Source organism: Pocillopora verrucosa, chromosome 7 (genome assembly GCF_036669915.1).
Source record: "Pocillopora verrucosa isolate sample1 chromosome 7, ASM3666991v2, whole genome shotgun sequence".
NCBI classification, from domain to species: domain Eukaryota; kingdom Metazoa; phylum Cnidaria; class Anthozoa; order Scleractinia; family Pocilloporidae; genus Pocillopora; species Pocillopora verrucosa.
The window spans coordinates 3,496,386-3,510,773 of record NC_089318.1 but is presented as its reverse complement, the minus strand read 5'-3'; the positions used below and the strand labels follow the sequence as shown (position 1 = coordinate 3,510,773).

Here is a 14,388-nt window from a genome sequence, read left to right as displayed (position 1 = left end):
TCTTTGTTTTGTCTTTCACTCTCTTACTGATCTATATTTCACTCCACCTTCTTTTCGTATACAGGGATTTGTTGGGGTTCTCCTTGAGTGCTTCGGTGATGTAATGACTAGACAGGAGCAGTCACTACAAGGCAAGGCTTTTTTACTCTTTATTTCAGTGACTTAAGTTACTGGTAACTTTATTCTACCGGTATCTGTTGGGAAGTTCAAGTTTGACTTTACGCACCAAAACTTACAAAATGTAGTCGAACGACGCTTTTACCGTTCAGAACAAGGGTTCAGTACAAAGTGAGTTATTTTTGCTTAGAAGAATTGAGGATGAGAATATGTGGCTGTGAATACCAATTGATAGAGGCCAGCCTGTAATGCGACTAAGTGTCGGAACTGATTCTTTACAAACGATTATAGAGGAAAATCTTTTTGAAATGAACTACTGGTGGATCCTTTTTTTCCTCCGAAGCCTCACTACTCGCCCTCTTAATTCTCCCATTTTAATGTTTTTGCCGTTGCTGGATAGAGCAATTTTCAGTTGAGTGTTGAAAGAAATCTGGGATTGCGTATTTTCGCTCACTCCTCTTTACTTTGGGATTGGTCCAATATATCGCGCTATCCTTTAAAGCAAGCAAATGCAAAACTAAAATCAATCGTAACTTGATCACACGGTTTTACCCGCGCAACGGGAAGTTTATTTGTTTTTTAAAATGAATTCTGTTCGACTCTACCGTGCAATAATTCAGTTGGTAAAACAATGTTCTTTTGATTTTTAACTTCATGTTGTTGTTTACTTTTACTTAATTTAGGTCTTCAGACTCTTGTGATGGAGGTGTTTGTTTGTCTTGCTTGTCACAACATCACAGCCGCTGAACTGTGGGACTTCTTGGCATTGTTTAATTCCACAGATCCTCCTGTGGTAAGGAAGTCTTATAGGGAGCCATATCACTTGAAATTTCTTGTATCTTTTTACGAAGTTAAAGAAAACAATTACTTTAAGATAAACAACTCGAAAGAAGTAAAACCAAACCAAAACGTTGTCAAAATAGTTACGGATAGAGATGATTTCAAAGGATTGTCAATAATCGTTTGAAAAACCTGATCTACATCCCTCGGTATCTTTCTAGGCTGATTTTGTCTCCTATCATTTCATGTTTCTGTATTCGAGGATAATAGTCGTGTTTTATAGCTTGCCTGGCAAGATATGGATAAAACGTCCTCCTTTTAGAAATGTTCACTAGTTCCACTAGTGGTACTTTTCGTCCATTCTCGGCAGACACGCATTACTTTGGCTAATGACAACGTTCTGTCGTATAAAATCTCTTAGTAAAACATAGTTACAAACTTACAAATAGCGAAAAAACCTCGTTATGTGCCATTGATCTTAATACTGTCATTAGGCTTGAATTGCACCTCGTCACCGTATATGCTTTCCTTTGCATTACCACACTGCTTTGACTGCATAGTTAGCCAACTGTGGGTTTGTTCAATTCAAGTTACATTGCAACTGGAGCATTCTATTTATAATGTACATAATGAAAATATATGATATCGATTGTCTTTGTGGTTTTCAGCACTTATTATCTTCAGCTTTATCGGAGGTTGCTGCAAGAGCCAGTGCCAATCCTGGTCCTGCTTTCCTGATGTCATTTCCATGTAAAGCCAAGGAATCGGAACAAAGAGCTACAACAGGTGGTACGAGTGGTAAAGCTTCCAGTGGAAGAGGCAAGGAAATAAGAGGGAAAAAGTCTCTAAAAATGTAAGTACCCAGGCCGCTATTTGTGAGCCTTAAGTCTATGCAAAATGTTGTTTTCCATGTTACGTCAGCATTTGAATAAATATCGTGCGTATTTCCAAAAGAAATGTCAAAGTTTCACACACGAAGTCCATTTGAAATTGTGATTTATTGACAAAAAAGATATCGAGAGAAATTACTACAGTCTTGATCATGTTATCTACCTGGATAACTGAATAACAACTGAAAATTTTCTCAATGTTACGATTCTTTTCTCTACTGTAGCGCGTCGTTCTCTCCACAACCAAGCGACGGTGACAAGTCCAGTGAGACAGACAGTATACGAAGTGGTAGCTCTGCAAGCTCCAGCAGATTTCAGGTCTCTGAGACTCTTGATAAATACCTTAAAAGAGATCATAGAAAGGCAAAGTCCTCGATGGAAGGATCAAAGCGCCGTTTGAGTTCCAAGCGAAGTACAAGAAAGCAACTTGGAAGTTCCCCCACCGCATCGTGCTACTCTACTGACCATGAAGTAACAGAGGTACTTCACTTTCAAGGGCGGCCTCATTTACCCTCGCCATTTCAGTTGTTTGCTGTCCAGCTACCTTTTCAGGGCAGGCTTCCTCGCTCTGAGAGGGGCTTTAGCGTTGCCATGTGGATCTGCTTGAATAGCCCCATATTGGGAAATGGAGTGGACGACGTCTTCAAACATACAAGCGAAGATTCGCAGAGACAGCTAGGAAATTCTATGGAAAGGACGATGCTTTCTAGAAGGGAGAGAATCGTCCATTTGTGTTCGGTTGGTTCTGGAAAAAGCCTTTTTGAAATTTGGACATTTCCATCTGATAAAGCAGTTCTCATAAGGTATGTATGGGTTATCAGAGAATGTCAGAGGGGGAAAACAGACCCAAAAAAAAATTAATCGATCAATCAACCACGCAATTACCACAATAACTCTTGGCGGCAAAAAAGAGGGAACAAAGGCGACTACTGCACGGAAGTTTATGTGTTTGGACAGCTGTGAACGGTGGCGAGGACTCTCTGGTTCGAGTGCAGACAGTATAATTACTTTAACACTGTTTTTTTTTGTGTGTGTGTGTCTGTTTAATTTTGTTTTTGTTTTTGGGTGATGGCAATGTAGATGGACCAAGAACCCCAAAAGCAGCAGTGGCTCTCTGAAAGTGCTAAAGCAACGAATGATTAGCTTACCAGCACTGACTAAAGGACAATGGCACCATCTGGTCATATCCTTTACCCAGCCAAAAGTGTTGGCTGAAGAGCAGAAGAATACAGGGGCAGATAGTTTACCTTCCTCAGAAGTAAGCCTTTAAAAGTTGTATAAGAAGTAGGTTATTGGTGGACGTTCCTTGATAAAATGAACCCCTGAGTCTTTACTTGTATGATTGAGGGACACCCTCACGACTTTAAGATCGCACCTTAAATAAAAGTGTCCCTTTATAAAGTTTAATGGGGTAGACCAAAGCAAAGATTAAAGAAACACCTTTTGAAACGTTTCAGTTAGGAACCCAAGTGTTTTCTCGTAGAATAGTGGTCTCTACTGATTAGAAGTCCCTAGCTAAAGACACTCACTAAATACTTTTTCCCTGTTCAACGCTTTTGATGAAACGAATAACACAACTTTTTTTTTATTCAACTAATGCATCTTTCATATATAAATGAAATTTAAAACTTCTTTCCCACAGCTCCTAATAGTGGTGGATGGAACGGAATCAGTGGTTCATGACTTTGGCCCTCCCCTCCCATACCACGAGGAAGCCAAATTTACCCTGTCGACGTTGCTTCTTGGTCATGTGACTTATGGCGACGGCGAAAAATCTCCAAAGGCAACTCTTCATGAGGGATATCAGATTGGCAATGTGTTTGTTTTCGCAGGTAGGTTATGTCTAGAGAGTTAGAACGGAAAAGAGAGCAGAAGATGAAACTTACAGCTGATTCAGAAATAAAAGTAACGGGGTATGTTGGGTTTTAGAGACAATACTACATTGCTGATCCTGGCAGTGTGCAGGTCAATTTTCTCATTAGGACCTGCTATATAAGCCGGTTTTCCAACGAGTTTCTCTTTTGCTCGGTTGGTAGAACGTCTGTCCTCGAATTCCGAACTTGATGGAGTTTAATTCCTTGAATTTGGTGGTTTCTTTTTTAAGCATTTCTCTAGAGCAATGAAACATCCTGGGATTCATTGTAGTTTTCAACGTTGCTGCAAATGATCTGACTGAATTGGTCAGACCCTCATCTTCACAACTGAAATCAACAGTAGTACAATGATTATGCACGTAATGTCGTTTCAGAGAAACCTTTCAAAATCTCCAAGCCCGCAAAGCAGCAATCCTCATCATCAAGTGATTGGCTGGTAGAAAAAGAAGAAGCATTTTATTTGTATTCCCTTGGACCAAACAGCGCGAGCATAGGGCAGCTTAGTAAAGACTTGAACATTTTACCGAGTCATACCTCAAACGAGTAAGTTGGCAACGTAGTGTAGCTTAGGGCGTACAGACAACGTTTGTCTTGAGGCCATCCCGCCAGCTTCTAAAGACAGGTGCTTAATCCCCTGCAACCCAGACTACAAGGAATCGTCTGGGAAATAAAAAACAAAACAAACAAACACTGTTGTAGTGATAGTGGACCGGACTGAATAGAGGACAGTAGAGGTCTTTTAATGTGTCAAAGTAACGTGTATTAGGGAATTATTTAGTTTTCAACAGAACTGTCTTAGTGGTTAGCAAAGTTTTCCTACACTTTCGACTTACCCTGCTCTCTTCACTTAACCTTTAGAATGATATCGTTATTGATAATGCCACCCACATTTGTTTGGTTTAGTGTTTCACTGTAACTCGCCAAAGTCTTTCTTTAATACTATTAAATTTTACAAGTAGTGATTAAAAAAGAAGACAGTATCGCACGAAATTAAAAAAAAAAACATGATTCCTCGTTAAATAGTGCTGACCAATAACAAACTAAGATGGAATTTCTAGCTTGTAATTGTTCTAAATATCATGATACTTGTTTTAGCTCAGCGCAATTGTTCATGGAAGCAGCTAACTTATGGTCTCGTCTAGCCATTACTGAACAAGCTGTCGCGGCAAACTTACCTCCCGGTTTTCTCACGAGTCCTCATGTCGTTGTACCTGATCTCGAGTTGTCACTTAAGGTAAGGTACAAGATTTAATGCAAATGAAATTAAAATCTGTTTTTACGTTTTGTAGTATAAAGCAAAAATCAATCTACGCAATGTGATAGTCTTTTCGAAGGAAGGCCGACCAAATTCTTTACGCGCTTTACACTCGACCGAGTCCTTAACGTAATTGTGGTGATTCCTTGGACAAGACACTTTCACAATACATTTTCACGCACATTCACAATGGGTCCCTACCCTTTGAAGAGTGTACCAGCTTCTTTGTCAATATTGAGGCACAAGACTCGCACGACCCCACCCTTTACCCTCAAACATCAGTATGCATATCCTCCATGAATTTATGTAAACATTTCTTATGGCACCGTTAGGGAGATTTTTTTGACAATCAAGAGCTTCTTAAAATGGTGATCATTTTCCTTTTATTCTCGTAACTGTTTTGTTTGATTCAGTGGTGACACTGTAATGTGAAACAAGATGTTAGTTACTCTTAGACTTAAAGGCGTAGCGTTCTTTACTTCTGTAACCGTTTCTATTGAAAGACGAGGTATTTTTATTTACATTTTAGAAGCGGCTCGCTGTTGTGTACTCGCCTATGTGTCCGTTGCGATTCCAGCAGTATTCTGAGCTGTTGACCAGCGAAGAAAGGCAAGAAAGACTAGCGTCTATGAATATCACTGACCAGAGACTAAAACAAAGCGAGTACGAACCCTGGGAAGTTGATGCCAGGGTCACTTCTGATGTCGAATCTCAACGGCAACAGACTATTTTGGAATCAGCTCATGATGTCGGGGGAATTGGTGTCTTCATTTTTCTTTTTGCTAAGGTTTGTTCACGTTAAGAGCCAGCGTTTCAAAACAACATAAATAACTCAGATATCAGACTAGATTGGTAGAGAGGACTTCAAACGGATAAAGGTCATCTAGGAGATGTTATGGCCTGAACACACGTTTGTTTTATTCTGTCCATCATCGTTCTTTCCATTTATGAATCAAACTTAACGAACATAATCGACGAAGTTTCTTTGCACTAATTTTCGGTTCACTATCTATCCAGCTTGTAAGGTATCTACTACAATACTACTTCTTCCAACTCCTCTCCATTGAAAACTTATTTTAGACTTAACGAAAACCACAGCGCTATTAAAAACAGGAAACTCTTGGAACCATTCAATGTTTTTCTTAGTGCTGCCATTGTGACTGCTTTAAAAGGTTCCTACTGGCTAAGCCTCAAAAAATATCTCCACACAGGTGGTGGAACAAACACAAAATGAAAAAACACAAGCGGAGGCTTTGTCAGTTGTTTTGTCGCTTCAGAGTTTCTCCGTCTTTCACGCCCGTGCCATGGCCGAAGAGTCTGGGTTTGCATTGCTAAAAAGGATTCTGCTGTCTCCGGAGTGTAAGATTGGTTACCATACGCTGAAGGTGAGTTCTTTGATAAACGACCCAGAACCGCTCTCGTTTATCTTTATGCCGGATCTTGTCCTGTTGGGTAGTAAGATACCAGTATATGAGCACTACCCTTCAATTGGTAACAGCCGTTTCATGTGCAACCTGTTCAAAAGGTAAAACGCAATCGTTTTATGTTTAAAAACCACTCGAAGGAATTCTACGTAATCTCTGGCTTGAAAGCCCGGTAGACCGTTCGTTCTCGTGTCGATTCCAAAAATTCAGTAGAAAATATCATAAATATATATGTCTTATTATCATTTTATATCATAATATGTTGAAAGTTCAGATTCGTGCGCTTGAAGTGAAGACGGCGGCCGTATCACGGCAATTTGTGGTTTTACTGGATGATCGTTTTGTTTCTTTGGCCGGGTATATGAAAACGAGATACGCACGTCTCATGCAAATCTTAACCAGTTCCATTCTTTTCACATTAGGTGCTGATGGAAGCGGCTTGTAATGGCGATGTATTCAAACCAACAAATCTAGCCGATGATCCTATAATGCTGAACATCGACTCCACTGCAGTGGTTCGGAACGTCGCCATTTTCCAGCATTTCCTGCTTAACTGGAAAATATGGGAGAGGGCCAAACAAGGCGTACTGGAAATGCTGTTGGCCACTATTGAAATTTTGGTGCACGGAAGCCACAGTTATTACACTTTTAACATCATTCAGTTCCAGAAGGCAAAGCTTGTGCAGCAAATCCTGATTGGATGTCAGGTGAGATTATTTCAGGAGTGCAGTAAAGAACTCTTGTTTGAAACTGAAAGCTTCTTTTGTCTTAAACTATTCGGCCGTAAGACGCATGATTCGTTTTGACAACTCTCGCGTCCTTTATTCTTTCTGGGGAAGGCAGTTTACTGATTGCCTTCACTCAGTTGGCGGAGGTTTCCGATAGTGTTGTGTAGGTAACTGCATGTTTCCTTAAAGAGCTCTACCCCACCTTCTACACGCTGATAACATGAACTAATGTGAATTAACCTAGCGAAATAAGGTGACAAGATACAAAGTCTCAACATGAAAGGGCACGGTCCTGTTATTTACAGGGATGTTAATCTCTTTTTTTACAAGCGCCTACCGATGGTGCAAGAGCGGCTGTGCCCAGTTGGCCGTGAAAGGTCTTTTAGGCGGCGGTAGACCGCTGATAAGTGGCTTTTATTGAAAACTTTTAGAATTTCTCGCCATTTTATGAAATGGATTGAGGGGCAGGGAAACTTTTTCTGATTTTGTATTCCATTCGTTAGTTTCTTGAGAAACTTTCGCTTTTCACTTGACTTGAATTTGTCGTTGCTTGACGTTCAAAGTTTTAATCAAGAGACTTTTTAATGGTATAAATATTCCGCACAATGACCTAATTTTAGTTATGCAGAGTATTGCTGCGTTTCGAATTGTGGTGTGACTATCATCTTATTGTTGTTTCACAGGAGAGACAGAGTGAAGAGTGCAAGGAAATTCCACGAGTAATTAGCTCCTCTTATGTGAATATTATACAGAATATCATGGGTAATCCCCCTGACTTAACGGTGTTGAAGTCTGTTTGTGAGTTCCTTATTGCCGTCCACCCGACGAAGGACACCACTCGACTGGATGCACCAGGCAGATGTTATCTTAGGGAACACTCTCTCGACTCGTGTATGTAAAACATGTTTATGTCGTTGTAGATAGTCAAGCCAGCCTACTTTCTGCCTCCTCTTCCTTTCTTCCTACTAATCCCTGAAAAAGATGATTGCAAAAGACATAGTTAACTAATAGAAAAACGGCCTTTTTTTCCCTAACGGATAGAACTCGTAACTTCACAAAGCATTTTTTTTTTGGTCAAACCGCTTTACTCTGAGTTCCACTGCTCACCTAGGGTAAGAATGGGTATTAGTGGTAAGGTAAGGGTTAGAGGGGGAGGGGAGAGGGGGGGGGGTGTTAATTTTAAAGGACCAGCATTCCCTCAGGGGAAGTAACGATACTCTTAGTCACCTCATGCTATGGAGACGAGGATTAGGCTCGGTGACATCTACAGGCTGGGTTCTGTATGCAGCGTATGCAGACTTAACTACCCCCCTTATAGTCTACTGAAAGTTTCGTTCCCAACCTTAATTGTGGAGCCACCATACACCATTCTAAGACACTTGGACTCCTAAGAGCTTAAGACGGGATGTTAAAGATTGCTTTCGTTCGCAACTATTATTGGTAGTTCGATCTTCCTTTCACAAACAAGCCTGAAGCTCTCAAGCGTTCCTCTTCAGACGCTAAGAGAAGAAAGAGAAAAGACAATTATGCTTGAATTTAATAACTGAGTTGAAAATGTAAATTGGCCACCGTAAAGAATTAAAAGGCTGACGTTTCGAGCGTTAGCCCTTCGTTAGAGCGATTGCTCCAATCACTCTTACTTAGGGGTAACGCGCGAAACATCAGCCTTTTAACTCTTTACGGTGGCCGTTTTACGTTTTTAATTCAGTTGTCAATGCTAAATTACCTGCTATACTCTCCCACCGACGCAGCACCACAGTGTCTTTAGAAACTTATCCCTTTTATTCACTGTTTTATTGTTTCCTGGTATGATAGCATTCGCTATGTAGCGGCTAAATATCACTCTTCTGAAAACTTGTCCCTCTCCTGAATATTCCAGATGGATTACTACCTGTTGTCCTCAGATTATGTTCAAATAGCCCCCCTCTTTTTGCGTCGGCAGCTCTGGGTTCAAACCGTTCTTTACCCACGGCCAGTGGTGGCTCGATTTCTTCTCCTCTTACCGCTCCAGTTCGCTCGATACACTCACCAAGACCGTTTCAGTTCACCAGCCCAGGGAGGAATCCCTCAAGAAACCCAATGAGCCGGTCACTTAGTTTTGAGTCTATTAAAAGCAAAGATTTGCAAAGGTCACGTGCCAATCTACAGAATGATCGAGAAAAGGGAAGGCTTTTGAAGACGTCATCCCGGAGTGTAACTGAACTCAGCAGATCTGTTGCATCAGGTTTAGAACCTGATAGCCAACTTCACTGGAATTTTCATGAGGCGTCAAAGGGGACAAGAGACGACAAAGATGTATTTCAGTTTAGCGTCCCCATGGAGATGGTACCTGGGAGCTCTGGCAAGGCTTCTGTACCTACTGGAGGACTTGCCGCGCCTAAAGGAGACAGAAACCGTCGTGTCATCGTTCCAAAGCAAGAGGCCGGTGAAGGGTTGAGTAGTAGTGCTCTTGTGCTGCACGAGAGCCACTTGAGAGAACCCGACCCCAGAATGAGCCCCTCTCCATTGAGGAGCCCAGGCACACCCTTGGGTATGTCTTACCCAGGAGTACGCACCATTCCCGGCAGCAACCCAATGGTGATTAGGAACTATGAATCAGTCCCAAGTTACGATGGACAGTCTAGTTTTGATCCCACGGAGTATGATTTTATAAATGAATCTGATTTCAGCTCTTTACAAAGTAGTGTGGTCAATCCAAGTTCCAATGATGATTATCTGGTGGTGGAAGGATTCCCTGGGATACAGTCAAGTACAAGGTAAGTGTTGAAGGGAGAAAGGCATCTTAATCTTCAAGACCTGTCTTAAATATCCTTAATTGCACAATTTTATCTTCACATAGCTTTTCATAGAATGTTCAGTTTCCAAATGAATGTCGAAAAACAAAAACCAAAACCAAACTAATCAACGCAATCAATCATAACAAAGATCTATTATCATTATATATCATCAACCAATGAGAACTCCATGTGACTAATATTCTCTAATCAATATTCTTAGTTTTGCATATGATTTTTTGAGAGGATGACACGAGTTTCTGGACCAATCATAGAGCTAAGTTAAATTAAACTAAAGAAATCTGAATTACGTTTGACACTCAATTGGAAACTCCTCAAAAGTACGGTGAAATCTTTTTAGTGAAAAGAGGAGGGAAAGGGAAGAGAAGTAGGTGGAAGTTTGAATCCAGAGGCTGAGTTTCATGACATTAGTTGTGTCACACACAGGACTTACTGCCCCACTCGTTCAGACAGCGTACAAGGCGTTGATGTGATGATAACACTGAGATTGGGTCTAATGAAACTGCTGGAGAAGAAACTGTTCAATCTGCCATCTGAGCATGTGCCGGCAGTGATTGGCGAGGTTCTCAAAGCTGAATACATATTGGTGTGGGCTCATCACGATTCAGATAATGTCAGAGAACTTGCCATCAGGGTGGGTTTCTTTTTTTGTGTGATTATTGTGGACCGTTTTTGATTGTCTTAGTAAATTTTTCAGAGGATTTTCCAACATTCCATTATTATATTTGGGATTTTGTACTCCAGTGTCATAGGCCATCAAGATTAAAGATTTTAGCAAGTATTTCTTTAGTTAGATAGTGTTATTTTGAAGCATTCCTCTTATGAAGCTACCCGAGGATTAATCTACTATACTTTGGTTCAGATTCTTTTCCAGTATTTACAGAAGGCAGAGCCTAAACGTTGTGAGCAGTTCTTAAGAATCCACGGTTTCCACCTGTTGGCGAACCAGGTGAGACAGTGTTTTACCAAAAGCATAGTTACTTTCTTATTTGTACGTTCTAAACTACATGTGACGGTCTGTGGCCTTTCCCTACATCTAGTTAATTTGGAAAGCCGCAAATCTTTACAACAAAACTTTTTCTTTCAAATCGGCACTCTAAATTCCCACGGTATCAGCGAACGCTTTTCATTTAGTTAATGTGATCTCTTTTTAGCATATAACAAGCCATATACAATTCTTATTTATGTGTTGTAGCTTTATGATCATCCGGTGACAAAGCTGTTAATAGAGGGCTGTCTGTCGCTTCTTGTGGATCGTCCTGTTGACTTGAACAAAGACTAGTAAGTTCAACTTATCTATATACAAACCTTTTGCCTCTTCCCACAGGCAGATATGTAAATGGAACCAAAACTGCCGCGGAGACCTCCACTCAGAAGTGTCTCTTAGTAACGGGAGTAAGGCAGTAACAAATAATTCTTTCTGCGGATAGAAAATGGAATAATTTTTTTCTTAAGGAGCTTGTTACACTCTTTAAACCAATGTCTGGTCTGTCTTTTTTGGTATTAATCATTGATGATTATAAATTATATTGTTATTAATCATTTGTGATTATTGGTTATATCCTGTGCTTATCCACAGTAACTACTCAGGGGCAGAGGACAGAGACCTGGCCTCCTCTGTCCACCCCATGGGCGTGGTCCCTCTTATGGCCCTGTTAGAGAACAGTGTGTTAAAGCCATCTTTATTTCATCTTCTGATCCAACATTTGTGCCAGCTGTTCATCAAAGTGGATGACCTGTGCCTTCAGGCTGTCGATCACGGGTTGTTGGAAACCGTGTGTAATGTGATTTATGGACTTTGCACATTACGACACAAACAGAGGTAGAAGATTGTAACCTGGTCTGTTTTGATCATTATAATTATTTATTCGCCTTATGTTTTTATTGCCACACAGGGGTTTCAATATTTCTTTCCATGGCGGCTGCCGATTGTGTAATAGGCAGTTGTGTCCCGAAAGGGAACCTTTAGGTGAAAGTCAAACACGAGAGCCTGCTCGCACGCCAAACAGACGGCGGTAAGAGCTGTTATAGGCAGTGATGGACCGCCGATAACAAACTGTTTGGAAGGAACGCTAACTTTAGAAGTCAAAATACTTGGAGGGCTAAAGCTATAACACAGATTTATTAAGGGAATTAAGTAGATAAGATGTGTTATCAAGTAAAGATGCTAAGCTTTATCACAAGAGTGAGACGATAAAACTGAATCCGGTTGAATGCCCATTTAGGACTTGACTTCTTTCCAGTTCCAATTATGAAGTCGGTAGCTTTACCGAGTCTTCATAACTTTATTGAATGTGAGGCCGTTTATTACCTTGATACTGCAAATTTGCTCGGTCCCCTCTTCAGGTTTGTCAAGAATCCGAGTAACCTTCCAGACCTAGATGCAGTAATGGAAGACTTTCAGCAATTTGTTGTGTGTATTGTTAGGAAAGCATGCAGGTAACAGATAATTATGACCTATCATTAAATTTTTTGCTTTGTAATCCTTGGCTAATTTCTCAAGCGACGGATCCAACCGATAAAATGCTATTGAGCAGAGAATTGTACTGCGCTATCCACTTGATAGGAATTGATCCAGTGAATCGCGTTATCCACCCTTCGAATAACTGTAGCTGTGTTCATGCAACGAAAATGAGAGAATTACTAAGATAAACCTCCGTCAAATTAGCGTGTATGATTTTATTTGAAGCATAATAGACCCATGAAGACGTCGGTACAATTTCTCATTTTTTATCAATATTCTTAAACCAGGTTTAAAGGGAAAATTAGAGTTAAGAGGTTTTGTTTATTAAGTAAATCCTAACAGTTTCATTTCTTCTAAACTCAGCACCAACGGCAACCTTTATTTTCAAATGTTTGAAGATATGCTGATTGCATTAGAGAACCTGGAAGAACAGGATCACAAAAAGAGAGGTGAGTCTCATCTTTAAAATGTTTGTGTTTCAGTTGATTTCCGTGCAGAAGTTTGAATGCTATTTTTCTCTTTTACATAGATCACGATCCTTCTACATCATACTGTGCTCGATATTTTCGTTTGTTCGCTATTCAAGTGGCCTTGCATTTCTTCCAAGAAGTCAGTAAAGGGGAAGGACCTGTGGGAGGAAAGAAGATAAAACCATCTGGCTTGAGGTAATGACACTGAAACAAAAGCAGCAACAATAACAACAGCTATTTTTATTCAGTTTTAATTCTCAAAACAAAAATTACAGTTAGTCTGGCCTGGAGATAGTTAGTGCTACCTTGGGCGCTTAAGTGTATAATTTGTATTATTGTTATTATCATTATTACTATTATTGTTCATGTTAATATTGATAATATTATTATTTATCACAGTGGTAGTGCATGCGAATAGACTCTCTCACGGACGCTTTTTTTAACGTTGTTAAAAGCTTAATTCTATCGAAAGAGGACCTTCACATTTGTTCTGGTTTTGGTAATATTAACTGCAGACACCATATTGCAATTACAGTCACAAACGCTTATCATAAAGAGAGTGCTATTTTTTAAGTTTTCAACGTTTATGTGCCCTCAGATTACCATTTCGTGGACTAGATAATAACGTCGACCCAGTTCCCGCATTCACTCCGGTCTCGTCTTGGATCAACTTGGATCGAGACCAGTTCAGATTGTGCCTTGATCCGAGCCAGCTCAAAGAGTCCCCAACTAGTGCAAATTCTAATGAACAGACGCGGCGTTTTCAGATCACGTGCCAGTTGGCCGTGAACTCTATAGTGTACTGCAAGACTTTCTTTCTCCCAGAGGACTTCATTGCCTTTCATTTCGATTCTGTCGAGATGGACGTCCATGAGGCTTTGCGTCCAGGAATGGTGCGAGTTGCCGGAGCAGCCATTGAGAAGGAGTTTGCGCAGTTCGTGTTTAGTTTACTTTTGGAAATTTTTGATGCTTGTTTGGTATGTAGGCACCTCAAACAGTCCCACTAGGCGTAGTTTAACTTACTCGAGATATTTGGAATTATAAACTATTTAAATTCTGGGTCTTAATGACATTTTTGCTAACATAACTTTACGTTGTTTGCGATCGTCCAGCAACTTTCATAGCTCGTATAATAGTAGGAGGCCCAAGTTTTCATGGCAAGGATTTAATGATAATTTATTTGGCTTACAATTTTGCCTAGCTAATAGAAAATTGTGAATAATTATCAGGATCATGGTCAGTTTTGTTGTGTTTTATCTCAAGGATGGAAGAAAGCGAGAAATTTATAAACTCTTCATCGTTTCTAAAGATCATTTGAAAGCACAGGTAAATCCATTGTTTTCTGAAAACACTTACTTACAGATCTATAACTTTTTCGACAACAACAGGCAAAGTTTCATGTGCGTCGTTGTCCTGTTTCTTTCAGCTGGGCAAACTTCTAGTGTTCATGTTGAATCCAAGTCAAGATTTGGACTTGTCGTGTTTCGCGCTCAATCTCGTCCGTCATCGACGTGCTAAAAAGATTATAGAGACTGTGCTGAGAACCAGTGGAGGATCAAAGGTAAAGATGAAAACAGGCAACTTTCGTGGA

The 14,388-nt window shown here is 40.3% G+C and overlaps 1 protein-coding gene across 1 annotated transcript in view; it reads left to right on the top strand.

Annotated features, from left to right (window-relative positions):
* LOC131796637 (lysosomal-trafficking regulator) overlaps positions 1–14,388 on the top strand; it is a 36,767-nt gene that overhangs the window by 9,053 nt on the left and 13,326 nt on the right. The window contains exons 11-33 of the mRNA XM_059114229.2: positions 65–131; positions 801–910; positions 1,566–1,750; positions 2,012–2,590; positions 2,868–3,045; positions 3,430–3,619; positions 4,036–4,204; positions 4,757–4,895; positions 5,446–5,703; positions 6,128–6,301; positions 6,763–7,047; positions 7,752–7,959; positions 9,011–9,824; positions 10,290–10,497; positions 10,726–10,812; positions 11,059–11,144; positions 11,443–11,685; positions 12,210–12,302; positions 12,691–12,776; positions 12,857–12,992; positions 13,396–13,774; positions 14,061–14,123; positions 14,224–14,358. Coding sequence (XP_058970212.2) covers positions 65–131; positions 801–910; positions 1,566–1,750; positions 2,012–2,590; positions 2,868–3,045; positions 3,430–3,619; positions 4,036–4,204; positions 4,757–4,895; positions 5,446–5,703; positions 6,128–6,301; positions 6,763–7,047; positions 7,752–7,959; positions 9,011–9,824; positions 10,290–10,497; positions 10,726–10,812; positions 11,059–11,144; positions 11,443–11,685; positions 12,210–12,302; positions 12,691–12,776; positions 12,857–12,992; positions 13,396–13,774; positions 14,061–14,123; positions 14,224–14,358 — 4,872 coding nt within the window. The remainder of the gene's footprint in view (positions 1–64; positions 132–800; positions 911–1,565; positions 1,751–2,011; positions 2,591–2,867; positions 3,046–3,429; positions 3,620–4,035; positions 4,205–4,756; positions 4,896–5,445; positions 5,704–6,127; positions 6,302–6,762; positions 7,048–7,751; positions 7,960–9,010; positions 9,825–10,289; positions 10,498–10,725; positions 10,813–11,058; positions 11,145–11,442; positions 11,686–12,209; positions 12,303–12,690; positions 12,777–12,856; positions 12,993–13,395; positions 13,775–14,060; positions 14,124–14,223; positions 14,359–14,388) is intronic.